Source organism: Pseudonaja textilis, chromosome 1 (genome assembly GCF_049901715.1).
Source record: "Pseudonaja textilis isolate UNSWEBS1 chromosome 1, rPseTex1.2, whole genome shotgun sequence".
Lineage (NCBI taxonomy): Eukaryota > Metazoa > Chordata > Lepidosauria > Squamata > Elapidae > Pseudonaja > Pseudonaja textilis.
In genome coordinates this window covers 310,217,987-310,236,951 of record NC_141990.1, presented here as the reverse complement: position 1 = coordinate 310,236,951, position 18,965 = coordinate 310,217,987, and the positions used below count along the sequence as shown (strand labels likewise).

General features: G+C 39.9%; 1 protein-coding gene across 3 annotated transcripts in view; it reads left to right on the top strand.

Moving 5' to 3' along the window:
* ATL1 (atlastin GTPase 1) overlaps positions 1 to 18,696 on the top strand; it is a 39,863-nt gene extending 21,167 nt beyond the window's left edge. Inside the window, exons 4-14 of one of the 3 annotated variants that reach the window (XM_026698765.2) lie at positions 392 to 496; positions 2,056 to 2,106; positions 3,000 to 3,056; positions 4,075 to 4,167; positions 6,775 to 6,913; positions 9,444 to 9,571; positions 10,284 to 10,340; positions 12,387 to 12,458; positions 14,514 to 14,945; positions 17,010 to 17,024; positions 17,650 to 18,696. In XM_026698765.2, the coding sequence (XP_026554550.1) occupies positions 392 to 496; positions 2,056 to 2,106; positions 3,000 to 3,056; positions 4,075 to 4,167; positions 6,775 to 6,913; positions 9,444 to 9,571; positions 10,284 to 10,340; positions 12,387 to 12,458; positions 14,514 to 14,945; positions 17,010 to 17,024; positions 17,650 to 17,763 (1,263 nt within the window). In that variant the 3' untranslated portion in view covers positions 17,764 to 18,696. Of the gene's footprint in view, positions 1 to 391; positions 497 to 2,055; positions 2,107 to 2,999; positions 3,057 to 4,074; positions 4,168 to 6,774; positions 6,914 to 9,443; positions 9,572 to 10,283; positions 10,341 to 12,386; positions 12,459 to 14,513; positions 14,946 to 17,009; positions 17,266 to 17,649 lie in introns of those variants that run through there. The other 2 variants (XM_087922483.1, XM_026698764.2) reach the window with 2 other exon arrangements.
* The last annotated feature ends 269 nt before the right edge of the window (positions 18,697 to 18,965 follow it).

Here is an 18,965-nt window from a genome sequence, read left to right as displayed (position 1 = left end):
GTATTACTCTTACTCTTACTCCTCTCATCCTTCCTTTCACCCATCTCCTCCCACTTATGACTGTATGACTGTAATTGTGTTGCTTATGTCTTTATGATTTTTATTGACTGTTTCCTAGTATGATTTGATTGCTTATTGTACCCTATGATTCCCGACTCTTGATGAATGTATCTTTCTTTTATGTATACTGAGAGTATTTGCACCAAGACAAATTCCTTGTGTGTCCAATCACACTTGGCCAATAAAGAATTCTTACTATTATCTATCTATCTATCTATCTATCTATCTATCTATCTATCTATCTATCTATCTATCTATCTATCTATTTTTAGCAAATAAAGTGCCTAAGGGCCTCATCTTGTATTCTCTTCTCCCTCTCATGTTTTTACAGGTTGCTGTACTTCTAATGGATACTCAGGGCACCTTCGACAGCCAGTCAACACTGCGAGATTCAGCCACTGTCTTTGCTCTGAGCACCATGATCAGCTCCATCCAGGTAACAGACAGTGGCAGTGGCACTGCCTCTGCAGTGTCAAAATGCAGTGACTTATGATCATTTTTCACACTTAACAGCCATTGAAGCAGCACCATGACCATGTGATCAAAATTCAGATGCTTGGCAAGTGACTCATATTTATGACAGTTGGAGTGTCCTGAGGTCATGGGATCATCTTTTGCGACCTTCTGACAAGCAAAGTCAATGGGGAAAGGTCATAAAACGGGGCAAAATATCTTAACGAATATCTCACATAGCAACCGAAATTTGGGGTGCAATTGTGAGCGTAAGTCGAGGAGTACCTGCAGTATTAGTGATGGATATTGACTCTTTATAGGCCATATAAGAGAGCCAGTTTGGTGTGGAGGTTAAGACATCAGGCTAGAAACCAGGAGAGCATGAATTCTAGTCCTGCTTTAGGCACAAAGCTAGCTGGATGACCTTGGGCCAGTCACTCTCTCTCAGCCCTAGGAAGGAGGCAAGACCACCTAAAATTTTGCAGAGAAAAACTGCAGGCACTTGTCCAAGCAGTAGTACATCAACCTAGTGCTTTCACTGCTCTTCTACATGATCTCAGGTTAGCTGAGGTTTCAAGAGGGAAAAGTAAAGGCCACCGTGCTCTTTCTAGCTTAAATGCCCTTTACCGTCTTACTAAGGTTGAAACCACTGATGATTTGTTAAAACAGAATAGAATAGAATAACAGTTGGAAGAGACCTTGAAGGTCTTCTAATCCAACCCCCTGATTAGGCAGGAAACCCTACACCACTTCAGACAAATAGCTATCCAATTTCTTCTTAAAAACGTCCAGTGTTGGAGCATTTACAACTTCTGGAGGCAAGTTGTTCCACTGATTAATTGTTCTAACTATCAGGAAATTTCTCCTTAGTTCTAAGTTGCTTCTCTCCTTGATTAGTTTCCACTCATTGCTTCTTGTCCTGCCCTCAGGTGCTTTGGAGAATAGGTTGATCCTGTTTTCTCTGTGGCAACCCCTGATATATTGGAGCACTGGCTATCATGTTACCCCTAGTCCTTCTTTTCATCAAACTAGACATTAAAGACCTGCTGTTCACTGCTGTTCCAGTGGTCATATAGTCTTTTCAGTGCAGGAGCCAGAGCATGCACAGTTTTAGTATCTGAATGGAGACACAGGGCTGTGTGACTGCAAAATGGTGACAGTAGAATTTCTCAATTGTGATAGTTAATATGAGCAAGCCAGACTATATGACAGATGGGGTGAGAATAAAATAGTTACATATTGCCCTAAAAAATTGTCATTGGCTTGAGGTCTGAACTGATAAGATCCAATTCAGTGTTTCCTAACTTCTGCTCCTTATGATATGTGGACTTCAACTCCCAGAATTCCCCAGCCAGCATGTCTTACATGTTTTAGAGTTGTTAAGCTTGGGAGACATTACTCTAGACAGAGATCTCTTCTTGGCTATAGGAAGTACAACATACTGTAGGTAGCAGGAAGGAAATTGCATACACACGGAGCATGCAAGAAGGCAATAATTTTCACAGCCATTTTTACACAATTCTGGCTTTGTTTTGTACTCAGGTGTACAATTTGTCACAGAATGTACAAGAGGATGATCTTCAGCACTTGCAGGTAACTATAGTGCTCACCCATCCCCTACTCTGACCCTAAGAGTTGGATAGTTCTATGTGCTATAATTCGGTACAGAAGTACTGTTTGTTCTTATGGTGTAAAGATATGCAATTATGACTCAGCATTATTACTATTTATTCAGCTAGCATTTAAATAGTTTTGATGATCTCATGTGTTTATTTACTACATTAGTCTTATTATTGCTAGCCATATCTTTGTGATCAGGCCTGGGAATAGGAACATCCTCTGGATAAAGGTTTTAAAAATATTTACATGTCAGACAAGTTACTAGTACTTTTAAAGCAGATTTTGGCCAAATGTTTGATGCCTTTAATGTTATATTTAAGATTCAAAAATGGCTTTAGAGCTGTGAAAAGATAACACAGAAGCCCCAAATTCAGCTCTGTGGTATCTTTATTTTAAAATAATACATTAAAAGGATTCAACCATATTGTAACCTATACACCTTCAATTTCATACTTAAAGCTCTGTTTTCAACCTTATGGATGAAAGTCATACAGATAAAGACAATAACTTTTGTGGCACCTTAGATCACTTAGCTGTAAAAGTTTACAGACTGGAATCCATTGATGCGCTCACATTTCATGTATTTGATCAAGAGAAATGTCATCAGCAAAAGCTGATGTCATAATAAATTGACTAAATTTTAAGGTGCCCGCTTCCCTTGGTGCTCTTTGTGGTTTTGCTGATTTAGCTTATTCTTTAGGGGGGGAGGAAGAGTATAAATACCCTGAATTAGAAACAATGGAAGCAGTGTAATATTCAGCTCCAATTTAAAAATAGAGCACTCTGGTCCGTGCAATATAAGCAAAACTATTTGTTAACACACAAGTCTTGTTTAAAATTTCCTCCTGGCTTCCTTTTTGTTTCAGCTCTTCACAGAATATGGAAGGCTAGCCATGGAAGAAACATTCCTGAAGCCGTTTCAGGTAAGAAGATAATTGAGAGATTTCCTGTGCAACCTGCAGAAATTATGTTTTCTTACTGCACAGATAATCTTGAGGTTGCACTCAAACAGGAAACCTCTATATTCTGAAGAGATAACTCAGTTCTTCAAAATGACCACTTGCCACTGCCTTATGGTAAGGCTATTATATCACCAAGTTGCTATTCAGTGCTGCAGCATTATTTTTTGCAATATTATTCTGATGTTTTGGATTTCTCAGTTCCCATCCAAGAACTATGCTCCCATTTCCTGCACGATTCTGATCTTTGTAGGCATAGACACATCCCAGCATCTGGGATGTTGAAGGAGCCATTTCACACAACAAATTCAGTTCACTGCTTAGTGCAGAAATTCAGATTAAAGTATCCCTGACAGATGGCTATCCAATCTCTGCTTGAATACAGCCAGTAAGTTCACCATTTCCTGGATAATTGGTTCCACTGTAGAACTGCCTTAAGCCTGCCATTCCATAACTTAAGATCATCATTCTATGCCCTGTCCTCTGAAGTGACAGGCAACAGATTTTCTTAGTGACAAGCAGTGATATCTGTAGGATCTTAATGCTTTTGAAGGTGAAAACCACACCCTAAGCTCTGTCTGTTTTGGGTAGATGAGCAACATCATGACATGCAGAAAAGGGTTAAGGTGTGCAATGTGGTTTATATCAGCCTGTCCCTCTTGCCAATCCTTAAGATGCTTCCTGTGGCATCTGGAGCTTCTGCACTGGAGACAGATTCCTTGTGTGTCTATCACACTTGGCTAGTAAAGTCCTACCAAGTGTATCTTCCTCAGGGATGGGACCCACAACATTCCCTGTCTCCCCACTCTGATGGGTCAGGTAGATGTCAATGTGCTACAAATCAGCCAATTTCTTCAAAATGAAGCAGTTTATTTAAACCTCACATCATAAACAGATAAAAACAATGCATTTAAATGAATGCAATATTTTCCTTGCTTGCACATTGTATTCACTTTGCTCTTGGTTTTTATCGCATTTATAGTCTCTTATTTTCCTTGTTCGTGACTGGAGTTTTCCCTATGAATTTGCTTACGGGGCTGAAGGTGGAGCCAAATTTTTGGAAAAACGCCTCAAGGTTGGTATTAACAGTTGCATGTGTTTTTTCAGTCACAATATTCTTATTTTATTTTCCAGCTTAATGGAGACTTGCTCATCAGGTCAGGCAATAATGAAATAATCCTCACAGATTTAAGGTTATTAGTTTAAACTAAATTTGGTTAAAACCTTAAATCAAATTAGAGTCATTCTTGCAGGAAAAAAAATCAATCACGATTTTAAGTTAGTGTTGTTAAATTTACTGCAGAGGGCAGCAGAGAAGAAAAGCTACCTGGTTGACCAGGGATCTCCTATCTTGGCAACTTTAAGACTTGTGGACTTCAACTCCCAGAATTCCTCAGCCAGCTTTGCTGGCTGAGGAATTCTGGGAAGTTGCCAAGATGGGAAACCCCTGTGGTTGACCAATGAGAAGTGAGTCACATTTTTTGTGTGGTGTTTACAGTCCCTTAACATACTTTAACTCAATTTTGGTGCCGTGACTAGAAAAAAAAAAAGAATTTCTGCAATTCTTAGATGGAAAGGTATGAAAACTTTTTGGGAAGCCTAAAATAGGGTTCATGCATTTAAAAGGAAAAGTGCAGCTTTTCTCAATAGGAATAAAATTGAAAAATCCTAGCTCCATTCCCTCTGACACAGGTTACTCCCCTGATATACAGCCTTTGCTCGCATCATCTCTTTGCCTGTTGCAGATTAATTTTCTCCAGACTAGTTTTTATGTCTGTGGCTCACAATAGGAGTGGACTATTTTCTATAGCCGGGCCACAAAAGGATGATGATGATTTTGGCCTCGTAAGAAGTCTAGAAGGTGCATCAGTTGTTGTGTGATGATCTTGTCAAGTGGATAAGGCTGAGTCATTTTAAGGTTTTGGATGGTTAAAATAAGAACAAGTATTTTAAGCATTAAGTCTTGTAAAAACTGAATGCACTGGTTTTGTACTTTTTAAAACCAAAGAAATCTTAAAACACAGAAAACCATACTCTGAAAAATTGAAATTTTGCTGTCAAATATTATGGCCCAGTCCTGAGAGGCCATAATGGGCTTTGAGGATTGCCTTCGAGCTGTGGGATGGTTACTGCTAAATCTTTTGTCCAAAAGGCGATGCATAAAATAGGAGATGGATCACTTTATGACTTTTGGGCCTGTACAAGTGTGACCTGAAGCCACATTCATGTTTTTTTTAAAAAAACATATATGTGATTATGCAAAAGCACACTTAAGTACTTTCTCCAGACACATGATGAGAAGATGAGCATTTCTTTGTGGAAGCTGCCTTCTTCAACTAACTTGGAGGAATTTGGGCTTTAAGTGCTGCACATAGGATTTCAGCAGTGGCAGGAGGCATGAATCCAGAGGGAATTTGTCTTCTACTTGAAGATAAATAGAGGCTGGCATTGACTCAAGAAGGTTTTCCAGGGCACAGTTTACAGCACTGTTTTTCAAACTTGGCCACATTAAGATATGTGGATTTTGTCTGAGGAATTCTGGAGTTGGAGACCATGCATCTTAAAGTTGCCAAGTTTGAAAAAGATTGGTGTACAGGCTATGCTTTGAAAGGATCTATGTTAATTTTGTACATAGGTAGTGCTCAACTTAACAACAGCTCATTTAAACTGTTCAAAGTTATAATGCCACTGAAAAAAGTGATTTATGACCGTTTTTCACATGTACAACCATTGCAGCATCTCCATGGTCACATTATCAAATTTTGGATGCTTGGCAACTGACTCATATTTATGATGGTTTGTTCTAACCCAAGCCTTGTTCAAATCAAACAAACACAAAGTATGTATAAAAGCAAACCTTTTTAATGTGGCTCTGTGAATTCTGTTCATTCACAGCCAAGAGTCATTCAAAACTAATTGTCTCAGATAAGAGCAAGCCCTTTCAAGGTTGCAAAAGGCTGCCAAGAACAAAAGACTAATTGCAGATAAATATCCAAAGCCAGAAGTTTCAAAAAACAAACTGGAGTAAGCAGGGTTTCAACGAAGACTCTGAGTAGAAAGAACTTCTTTGCTTCCTGCAAAGAAGCCAACCCCAAAGGCTGGCTTTTATCCCTTATGGGAGGTCCCAGCACCTTCCAGCCTTACTCCCGAATCGCCCGTGCTGCTTCAGCTGCTCTTTCCTTCGAGCAGCCTTGCGTGTATGTGCACTGAGCACAGGCTCCCCGGGCTCCTCTTCGTCACTGCTGCCAGACTCCACAACCTCTAAAGGCAGCACCCCACTCTCCAATAGTCCTGGCCCGATCCCTACATCATATGCAGGCCTCTTGTCTGAGTCCTTGCTGTCAGATACCTCAGCCATCTGCACCTGCTGTCGGCGAACCACAACATGGTTGTTGTGTTCCAGGATACTGTGATTATCTTTTGTCACCTTCTGATAAGCAAAATCAATGGGGAAGCCAAATTCACTTAACAACTGCAGTGATTCATTTAACAACTGTGGCAAGAAAGACCATAAAATGGGTCAAAATTCACTTTTAACAACTGAGCAACAGAAACTTTGGGTTGAATTGTTGTTGTAAATTGAGGACCACCTGTACCAAGATACAACCATGGATGAATAACTATGAATAACAGATTTATACTTGTCCTCCTTTAGAAAGAGTAACTGCCTGCTTGTTCCCAGGTTTCCGGAAACCAGCATGAAGAGCTGCAAAATGTGCGGAAGCATATACACTCCTGCTTCACGAACATCTCCTGTTTCCTTTTACCTCATCCGGGTTTGAAAGTAGCTACAAATCCCAATTTTGATGGGAAACTTAGAGGTGAGTTCATTTGTCACCAGTAAGAAGCCAAGCGGACAAAAACTGCAGTAGAATTCACAGCTACCAAGTTGGAGGTCCTGTATCATAGACAAATCTTGAGTCAGGGTTTGCAGGAGTGTGTGTGGGTCTATGACCTGTTTTAGGGATAACATTCGTTTTCAATCAATTAATTGGAATAGAGCAGGAAGGGACCTTGGAGGTCTTCTAGTCCAACCCCCTGCTCAAGCAAGAGACCTTATACCATTTCGGACAAGTGACTGTCCAGTCTCTTCTTAAAAGCCTCCAGTGATGAAGCAACTACAACGTCTGACAGCAAGCTGTTCCACTGGTTAATTATTCTCATTGTCAGGAAATTTCTCCTTAATTCCAAGTTGCTTCTCTCCTTGATTAGTTTCCATCCATTGTCCTGCCTACAGGTGCTGTGGTAAATAAGTTGACCCCCACCTCTTTGTGGCAACCTCTCAAATACTGGAATACTGCTGCCTCCTGATTGCCATTCTGAGAGAATTTCCCTTTACCCATTCAGATACCTTCGACATGATTAGAGATTATTTTTAAAGGGAAAACTACGAGCTCTACACAGAAGAGGAGAACAACACAGCAGTATCATCTAGGGACATTTCGTGATTGAATTAGGTTTCTGATTGGGCCATTCTCACTGGCCTATGGGCTCATGGGCATCAAGCCAGGCTTTGCAAAAGCAGTAAACTCTTTTGGCCTAAGAGACACATTTGTTGATAAATATTTTTCAAGCTTAGGGTGGCAAAAGGGCCAGTCTAGTAATAAAACGACAGTATTGCGATAGAGATTTCAACGTTTTTTTGAAGGAAAGTAAGATTCTGCCAAGTTCTTTGGAGAAATGCTGTGTCTCAGGCTATGCCATGGAAATGTCCAGGGAAGGAGGAGACCTTTGAACAAACTACTGGTATTGTTCTCTCCTAATTCCTAATGTTAAGACGAGCATGATAGTTCCAACCCTCCAGAATTAATCTTTCAAGAATTGTGTGATTCTAATAATGATGGCCATCTCCAGGTAAAGATTTGGAAGATGTAACAGATAGTAGATCATGATAGAAGGCCCACCAATAAAACATTAGTGAGGACAATCCAGACTAGGCAAAAGGAGCATGGTGGCTCATCCGTTGCATTAGCTGTCATGCTCCTGATGGAGACTGACTCTGAGGGAGAGGAGAAACAGCCAACAGGGAGTGGAAGTGTGGCTCCAGAAGTACTGGAGAAGGCTGGGGAAGGGCAGAGGCCAGCTGGGCAGTCAGAGAAGGACCCAGGCCCATCCCCTATCCATCCTAGGGCACGCAGGGAGGAGAGGATAAGGGAGAGACGTGGTCTACTCCGGAGGAAAGGGCCTTGATCCTCTTCATAGGCTGCAGCTGTGACAACTGGATAAGAAGGCAGGCATGCATATGGGCAAGTGCTGGAAGCAAAGCATGGAAATATCTCTAGTTTATTGTTCCTCTCTGAGTTTGGCGTCCTTCCCAGTGTGTGTTCTGATATCTGTGGACGTCTTCAAGCCCTTATCTTGCCTGGTTTGTGTTGTTGTTTTTTATTCTTTATAATTTAAATGGCATTTCCTCCTTCTTGTAACTGCTTATGTGGGAGTTTTTTTTGTCTCCAGTCAAGGATATTTGGCGCTTGGAAGCAAAATGAAGCAATGAAAGGGGCTTCACCTGTTTTTTGTGACTGTGTTTATTTTGTATCCCACCCTGGGTCATCACATTAGCACTTAGACTTACATACTGCCCCGTAGTACTTTACAGCACTCTCTGGGAGGTTTACATTGTCAGCATATTGCCCCCATCAGTCTGGGTCCTCATTTTGCCAACCTAGGAAGGATGGAGGTCTGAGTCAACCTTGAGTTGGTCAAGACTGAACTCCAGGATGCGGTCAGAGTTAGCCTGCAATACTGCATTCTGATCACTGCGCCGTCAGGTTCCTAATTAATGAATTAGTTAATCCATGATATGATCTACTTGGTTTCAGTTTTGCTTGTTGAATCACTTTAGCAGTTTTGGTTTGTAATCCATAGTTAATGGTTTATTTTGAGCCTGGTCATTGTAGCTTCTTTAGCATACTATAGTTTAAATCTAGCACAATGTATGAACCAAACCTCTCTCTCCAATACATGAGTAAGCAATTTAGTCTTCTGATTCTCCAAACTTCTATTATTATGTTGACCATCTGACCCTAATAAAATTTATCTTCTTTGGTCAAATTAAATGCTATTGCCATCCTGAGCTTTTTACCCCCATTGGTACTATGGAAAAGTTCATATTGTGTTATATCTGCCTTGATAGTTCATTCATGGATAGCAATTAAAAATACATTAACAGAAAGTGTCCAAAAGATCCATGTCGTAAATTAGGAGACAGTATTTTGGACACTTCGGTATAGAATTCATTATTTTGATTTAGATAACCATTGGTTCACTCCGAAGTCTCCTGAGTTCTTGGGGTTTCTAGTGTTTGCGTTACAAAAGGCAAACACACAAACAAGGTTCATGTTCCTCTTACAGAAATAGATGATGATTTCATCAAAAACTTGAAAATCCTGATTCCATGGCTATTGAGCCCCAAGAGCCTGGATGTCAAGGAGATCAACGGAAATAAGATCACCTGCCGAGGCCTTGTGGAATATTTCAAGGTAAGCTGCAAGCATGAAAGAAAGAGCTTTCTGGCTTGTAAACTTGCTTTTTCTAGGGATCAGTGGCTAAGGTCCCCACGCCATATTGGAAACAGAAACAATCTCTATGGCGAGGGTCTTCAAACTTGACAAGTTTAAGACTTGTGCACTTCAACTCCCAGAATTCTTCAGCTAACATGATTGGAGGAGGAATTCTGGGAGTTGAAGTCCACAAGTCTTAAAGCTGTCAAGTTTGAAGACCCCTGCTCTATGGGAACAGATTTCTTCAGAAACAGTTTAGAGCAGGGGTCCCCAAACTTGGCAACTTTAAGACTTGTAGACTTCAATTTCCAGAAGTTTGGAGACCTCTGGTTTAGAGCTTAAACCCCTTCAGGTGTGGCTGAAGTAGAATTTTACTGTCTCCAGTGGTACAGCTAGTGATTAGGATTGCTATGAGTTTTACTTAAATGATATTTAGAAGTCACAGCTTTCCAATTCAATAACTTTAAAAAAACAAACCCAGCATTTTTAAGATACATTTGGAATCATCATTAAAGGCATAGCATCCATGACATAGTACACATTACATGGTTACTATGGTTAATTAATATTTTAATTCTATAAATAGGAACTTAGAAACACTTTTGACATTTTTTGACATAATATTTTAAGGGCAGGTTTTAAATGATATCCCATATATAACTTGGAGTCTTTTAACTTGTCTTTCTCCCAGGCCTATATTAAGATCTACCAAGGAGAAGAGCTCCCTCATCCAAAATCAATGTTGCAGGTAATTACTGCATTCTGGGGGGGGTTGAGAACATATGTTTCTATCAGAAAGAAAAAGCATTTGTTTTCCTATCAATTCCTATCAATTCTGAGAGATGAATTACAGAGCTAATCAAGTCCCTTAAAGATGTGTGAGATGCTCAGATCTTGCACTTCCCATTAATTTGGGAAGGTCAACAAATTAATGGAATTGAATACAGTGATGGGAGAACGTAATAGAGAGCACACTACTAGGTGCAAATGGCCAAGAGGTCATAAGAAATAAGCAAAAACACTCACAATTCAATCAAGTCTTTCTTTTAGAAAAAAAGGTAAACCAGATTTTTGATGCTTTGCTAATGTATATAGGTGTACCTGCATGGTTGAAAAACAGTTATTAATTTTATTAAAGTATAATAAAATAATGTTTACTTTCAAATAAATAAAAAGTAAATGTCAAGAAAGGTTATTTGGTGGACAAAGTGAGTATTTATACTTATTGCTTAGCAAGGCATCTTGGTTAAAATCATTTGTAATGCCTTTTACAGCTCTCTCTTACTTGTTTGTCTTTGGCCCTAAGAAGATAGAAAGTAGGGAAGGAGTCCTAAGGGTGTCTGTAGTCTAGGCTAACTTTTCCCACACTAGTATCCTCCAGCTGTGCAAAATACTAGCTTTCAAAGTTTCTCCACAATGACTGGGAATTGTAAGCATTGTAATTCAACACTTTGGGGAGATGTTTGGTTGGGAAAGACTTCTCAGTACTATAAACAGGCCTTTGAGACTTTCTAACTACTTGGACTGCGGCTTTGAAATGAAAGGTGTATGCTGTAGATCAGGGGTGTCAAACTCAATTTTATTGAGGGCCGCATCAGGGTTGTGTTTGACCTGAGGGGGGGCATGGCTTTGGTATGTGGCCAGCATGACATCACTTGTGTCAGGTGGGGCTGTGGTGGACCTTCGCTGTTTCCAGGGTGGGCCCACAGGCCAGATCTAAGCACCTGTGGGCAGGATCCAGCCCCCGGGCCTTAAGTTTGATACCCCTGCTGTACATCAACGTTTCTCAACCTCAGCAATTTCTCAACCCAGTAATAGACTGGGGAATTCTGGGAGTTGATTTTCCACACATCTCAACATTGCTGAGCTTGAGAAACATTGATGTAGATGATCCTGATGTTCCTCCAGTCCATCTACTGACTGCCATACAGCCTCCTTTAGCTTGCAAAAGCCTGGCTGATGCCCTCAATCCAAATGGCTTCCCTTATCTCTGCCAAAGGTGCTTTTTCAAGAGGCAAACGGATTTTCTGGGATTTTTTTTTTTTTTGAAGACATTTCGCTTCTCATCCAAGAAGCTTCTTCAGCTTTTTGGATGAGAAGCAAAATGTCTTCAAAGAAAAACCAGAAAGTCTGGTTGCCTCTTGAAGAAAGCACTTTTGGGACAATCATGATCTGGATGACTGAGAATCTCCATAGACATATTGCCCTTATCTCTTGTTTTTTTTTCCCTTTCCATCAAAATGGCTGAACAGTAAGGAAAAAAAACCAGTCCCTGCTTTATCATCAGCTCCTTAACTGGTTAACTGTGGACTAGAGGAGAGATTTTGTGGAAAGTATTTAATTAAAGCATATAATAACCTCTTCCCAGGTTAAATGTGCATTCGCTAGGAGAGAAAAGGGATTGTGGATGGAAAAAGAGAACTGATTGGAGTCACCCCGAAAGAATTTTTACAAGTAGTAGAGAAGCTATTTGTGTATTATTCTGTTGGGTGCTTATTTATATAACATTTAGATTTATATCCCTGCCTTTCCTCCAAGAGTTTGAGGCAATGTGCAAAACATTTCTTCCAAAAAAACCCTTTTCCCCCTTGTGCTGAGTGAGAATGATTCCTCCAGAACAATCCTATGGTTGACATGGTTTGCTTGACCCTGACTTTGAGTTCTCTGATGCTTTAGGCAAAAAAGCCTCCTTGCTTGCAATTAATAAATTTTCCAACTGTTATGGTCAACGGCCTCCTGTTTCCATAGCAACATTTTTTTCTCTTTGTCCCTGTTGCCTATTCTGCTTTTACAGGCCACTGCAGAAGCAAACAATCTGGCAGCTGTTGCCACTGCAAAAGATACTTACAACAAACGAATGGAAGAGGTAAGGCTCAGATTCCGTCCTATCATTTTTCTAAGGAGTCGCAGCTCCTTTACTCCATGTAAAACCTTTGGGGATCCGGTGTCTTCCGAAGAGCAGTGTACTTCCAAAAACACGTGTCCTGGATCTCAGGGGAAGGTCTTTGAGCTTTTCAGCCCCCAGCCATCATTCAACTTTGCTGCATTATGGTCTATGGTCACCCTGTCCCCAAAAGTCATCTGAAATTTTGTGAATTGATGGTATTGTTGCAAGATTTTGGTCATTTCAATCTGGCTTTTCTTTTTAAAAATATGTATATTGATTTAATTGGGATAAGGGAACACTGACTAACTCATGATTCATACATACATACATACATACATACATACATACATACATACATATATTTTCTGTGCCAGAATGTTTTTTTCTTCATCCTGAACCATTCTGGCTGCAGCAGTAGGCTAGCCCCAAATTTAAAACAGAAACGGCTGTGAAAGTCTGACTCACAGATGAACACAACACAGAAGCCTGATGACAGCAGATGAGATTCTGCTGAAACGTTGCTACAACTTTAAAAGCACAACTATAATGACATGGGAAAATACCCGAACAAAGCTGAATACCATACATATAAATACCCACAAAAACAGTCTGGTGGAATGATTGACAGTCTGGTGGAATCATCTCTTCTATTCATGCTTTCAGGTCTTTTTTCAATCTCTATGGTTTCTCTGATAATTCTGTGGCTGGGGTTTTCTATAGTGGCTAGGGTTTTGGTGCCATTGAAGTTGATGCTATGACCTGTGGCTTCCAATCATTTGGAAGCCTGCACTGACAAACAAAAAATCTCCACACCACTAGCCAGGCAAACACCTGGGCACAAACAGCTCCCCCCTGATACCTCCAGCTGAAACACACTCCAACCAGGCAGCCAGATGAAACCTAGCTTCCTAACAAATGATAGCCGTCCATTTACCCGGAGCCAAGCTGCACTAAAGGCCTCCAATACAGGAACACAATGTTGCCAGCCAATCAAGACACAAAAAGAGCCACAAAACAGACAGAAGATATTAGAAACACCAATCAAGCAGAACACAGCAAGCTCCAAGACCAATAAACACAGACCAAGACTCCCAACCAATCAGGATGAAGAAAAACCATTCTGGCACAGCAGTAGGCTAGCCCCAAATTTAAAACTGAAACCACTGTAAAAGTCTGACTCATAAGTCTGATGATGGCAGATGAGATTCTGCCGAAACGTTGCTACAATTTTAAAAGCACAACTACAAGGATGTGGGAAAATACCCGAACAAAGCTGAATACCATATATATATATATTATCGTACAGGACTAATATGGTTTAGATAATCTGCTTTGGTCAAACCCCGTTTGAATCCATTTCCAACTCCTGCATTTTAAGAAGGTTTCAGAGATAATAGAACAAGTCAGACAAGGACAGTGAAGATGATCAGAGCAATAGAAACTAAATCTTATGAAGAAAGATTTAAAGAACTAAATATGTTAAATCACTATAGCAGCAGTCTCCAAACGTGGCAACTTTAAGACTTGTGGACTTCAACTCTTAGAATTCTGGGTGTTGAAGTCCACAAGTCATAAAGTTGCCATGTTTGGGGACCTCTGCACTATTGTATCCAAAATGAGAGATTCCATGGACTCTCATAGATGTCAAGCAGATCAAGACTTGTTCCAAGGGAAAGACATGCAACAATGATCAATATCCTTTAAATGTTAAGGGCAGTCCAACAGTTAACTAGTTTCCCCAAATTTCCCTTTACTTGATGGAATCAAGCAGAGTAGATAGCCATTTATTGGGGATCTTTTAATTGCAATTCCTGTCCTGAGCAGGAGGGTGATGACTTAGTTACATGTGAATAAGCCAGCTTTCTCAACCTGATGAATTGAATTCAAATTCCCAACTAGTATGAGTTTTTTTTTTTCATGCTGTCTAAGACTTCCGGGAATTCAAATCTAACAAATCTGGTGGATGCCACATTTCTCTGATCAGGGGGTTCTACCCTGTGGGTTTTTAAAAAATGCTTTACTTACTTGTTTCAGGTGTGTGGAGGTGACAAACCTTTTCTTGCTCCCAGTGACCTTCAGAATAAACACCTGGAACTCAAGGAAGAGGCAGTGCGGCAATTCCGTAGTGTGAAAAAGATGGGGGGTGAAGAATTCAGCCGTCGCTACCTCCAGCAATTGGAGGCAGAAATTGACGAGCTCTATGTCCAGTATATCAAGCACAATGACAGCAAGAACATCTTCCATGCTGCTCGCACCCCGGCCACTCTGTTTGTTGTCATCTTCATCACTTACGTCATTGCTGGTGTCACAGGCTTCATTGGATTGGACATCATAGCCAGCCTCTGCAATATGATCATGGGGCTAACTCTGATCACCCTTTGCACATGGGCATACATCAGATACTCCGGGGAGTACAGGGAGCTGGGGGCTGTCATAGACCAAGTGGCAGCAGCACTCTGGGACCAGGTAAGAGATCATTAACCATTCTTGAGCCTTAACACTGGCTTATCTATCAAGCTTCTAGTCTCCCTAGACAAAGGGAAGAATGGCATCCAAAATGGACAATAGTGAAGGCTTAAAAAGTTTGAAAACTCTGTAACAATGGAGCTTCTCTACAAAATCAGAGGGAACAAGAGAGAAAAGAGAGAGACAGATGATTTTCTCTTAAGTCCAAAGCAATATTTTATAATAAATAATAATTTTATTTATTAAACCTGTTTGCCATCCAATTCCCAATGACATGAGGCACTAGAATAAACAGACACACACAACAGCTTCTCAAAGCTGCCCACGACCTTCACAGTCTGTGCATTTTTCAACTAACATTTCAAATATTAATAATATTTGACTGAGCCTTTTCTGATCCAGAGTCTTCACATTTTGCTGGCCTTTGGTTCCCTTACTTGGCTACACTAAATGGGAATGATAGAAACTGAAATTCTACATTCCGTGAGGACAGCAGTTTGGAGAAACCAATAAAGGAGAGTATTTGTAGCTCAGGGTTGAAATGAGAAGTCTTTGGTGCTCTCTGAGTTTGTTTTCTTGCAAATGTTCCATTAGCCAAACTAGATATACTGGTAACATCATCAGTGCTAGTAAGGAGTGGAGTTTGCTTTCTGTGACCCCTCAGTTTGGAGGTTTGCTGTTCAAAAGGACGTGTTCTTTTACAACATAGGAAATAGTTGCACAGAGACGATGATAGAAATTTAGAGAGCTGAAAATTGCTAGTAGGCATCTTAATGGTAATGAAAAGATCCAAAGTCAAGTAGAGTTTGCTCTCTTGACTTCTCCAGGTAAGATTGGGAAAGCCCTAGAGCCATGTTTCTCAACCTTGGCGACTTTAAGATGAGTGGACTTCAACTCTCAGAATTCCCCACCCAGCTGTCTCAAAGTTGCCACGGGTTGAGAAACACTGCTCTAGAGAGGCTACTAGTCAATATGAAGTGAATTTGAAGAAAGATTAGTGTTTCCCAATAGATTTATGCTCTAGATATGAGAACACAGAAGGCAGCCATAAAAGGATCTGGTTATCTTTTCAGTAATTAAAGTAAAAGATTTAAAAGCAAAGGCATCTCTGATCAGAATATCCTTAACAAAAATCATGTCTAAGTCCCATATGGCATTAAAGCAGAAGCACATAGAAATCAGGAGGCTTCGACATTCTCTTCTTGTGAGGACCAGTGTTATAGTGTCTGTTTTACAGCTGAGCCCTCTCCTGAATTGGCCAAGTTGCTTTGTGAGTAATTGAGATTGGTTTAAAAAATCACTCCCAATCTGATGGTGTTGAAAGGTGAATTATGGAACATCATTAAAACAACAGCAGATGTATAGTACATGCATGAATTTGGATTGTGCCCAAATTCATTGGTCCTGCTAAAGGGTGCCTGGATAAATAAACAAGGGTGACAGATGGTGTCCACAGTTACTTGATGGCTATAGCAAAAGGTGTTCGAATCTAGTAGATTGAGGAAGGTTTGTTTAAAGTATATTATTGTGTTGAACTAGGCATCCTGGGTTTTAGTCCTTACATAAATATCTATGCACAGTGCACTTTAGAAATCTTGTCTTCAGATCTTAGGTGTATCTAATGTTTAGATGGTTTATATATTATTTTCCAGGCAAAAATCATGAAAACCATGTATTTAATAATCTGAATTCTCTCCTTTATTGATGGTTCAAGAGACCCCAAAGGAAGTAAAAGAATAAACAGCAAATATATAGAATTGCAAATATATAGAATTGATATTAAAATAGTTAAGTCAATACTTAACTTAAATCTAGAAGGGCTAATAGATAGCTTTTGTTGCTAATAGATAGCTTTTGACTTGGAGGAACTGGTGGCTGGAAAAATGAATGAGGCAACTTTATAGGTTCAGTTAGCAGGAGGAAGAGAAGGCAGAATAAATTGAATGCACTCTCTCCAGATTGCTTTAGGGTACAGTGGGAACGGGAATACAAATGCAAGGACATCTTGTGTTCTTTCTCTCACCTTGCTTTTTTTCTTTCTTTTTGCAACTGGCTTTTCTGCAGGGCAACACAAATGAGGTAAGCCAGCTTATTGTTATGCAAAAGCATTTCCTTCTCCACCAGTATACATATATGAATGACTATGCATGTGGGTCCATATTACTTCAGGGTATTTGTATTACTGGAAGTTTTAATTAAATCTTTCCCATCATAGTCTGGAATTGGGAAGGCAGCTGCAGATCAGAGACCAAAAAAACCTCCTTAATATGGCGCTCAGGACATACTGCAAAGCCCATTGTTACAAGCACATTTTAGAGCAAAACAAGTAGGAAAAGGACCCTGGGTATCCATTAAATCTGCTGCTCTTCCCCGTAATATTTGCTGGGAACGGATCCAGGTCCCTAATGCTAGAGGAAGCAGGGTCAGCTCTCTAGAGAATTACCATCCCTGAAATAACTTAAAACATCAATTCCTCTGGCAAAAAGAGTTCCACAGCCAGTGGAATACATGTAGTTGAACTAAGGAATTTGCACTGTTTTTTCACATTTTACATACATTCTATCAGTAATTGAAACGACAAGGCATTCGCTTGAGATAAAGCTAAAAGGATTGAATACATGCAGCATGTCTGCTTAGTAGTCGTCCGTGAGAAGAACAATTGAAAACTTTTTTCCTCTCCTGATTTTTATGTTTTGGTTTTCAGGCTTTGTATAAACTTTACAGTGCAGCTGCCACACACAGACATTTGTACCATCATGCTTTCCCTACGGCCCAGAAAGTAGAGCCCAAGGAAGGGACAGAAAAGAAGAGTATGTAATCCAGATGCTTTCCACAGAGATGCAAGAAATACATCATTAAAACACATTAATCACTTCTGCATCCATGTACCAATCTCTGGCACTCCTCAAAACGGAAGATAGAGAAAAATGGTAACTCATTCACATGCACCAATGGCTTAAGTGTGGCTGCTTTAATTTGGACAATGCCCTGCTTGAGAGCGGATGAATCAGCATGACTGTCATTTTCTTTTAAAAAAGGAGGCAGTGACTTAATTTTGCTGCAGACTCAGGTCTCTTTGGTTCTCTAGAAATTGCTGTTACTTTCAGATCTTTTTAAGAGCATAAGGCCAGAGCCGGAGATACTAATTGTTTCTCCTTTCACACCAGATTTTTTTTCCTTTCAGCTGAGCCATGCCATCCCAAAGGAGCAAATTGGGATGTAGCAGCAATGCAGCTGAGGATCATGTACACAACTGCTTGTGTGGGCTTCTCTGAATCTGAGTCCCTTGAGTCATTAAGATCGCTTTAGGCTTTCTAGGAGAAAAAAAAATAAAGACTCTTGAGTCAGAATCAATTCCTGGTAACTTCATGGACACATCCATGCAGTTTGATGAAGAGAAGTATGCAAATTAAACCTTTATGTGCACTTGGGGGATTTTGTGAGGAAAACCTGATGAATAAAAGTAATGGTCTACCTGTAATCTGTACACTTATTTAAGTGGGGTTATCCTAACATTGCCCAATGTACACCTAAAGGTTTTGATAGGCACACTTTTCTTCATACAGCTTATTCACTTGCCTTCTCTGAAGTTGCAGAAATTTCTTTTGCTATGATATGTTAAAGAGATGGAAAAGCCTTTTTTAACATGTCTTTGAAAATTCCTCTGTATATATATATATTTGTTTAGTGCATAAAGAGTGTTCCTAGTTTTATTATGTTATTGTTGATTAAAAGTTTGTTCCTAAGACAATTACCTATGTTGTTTTATTAATTTCTAAATGTTCATGCAGAAACTTCCCTGTCTCACACTAAATACAAGAATTTACACTGCATCTGTTTCACTTGCAAGAGTGAAACTGCTTTCCTTAACAGCAGCCTCTCTTTAGGGGGAAAATCTGCACAAATTCTTTTTAAAGAACAATCAAAACTGAATTGTATGTGGTTCAATTCTTATAGGGTGAATTTAGGATTAATTCTAGTTAGATTTTTGCAGCTCAGTATGTTACACAAACACAAACT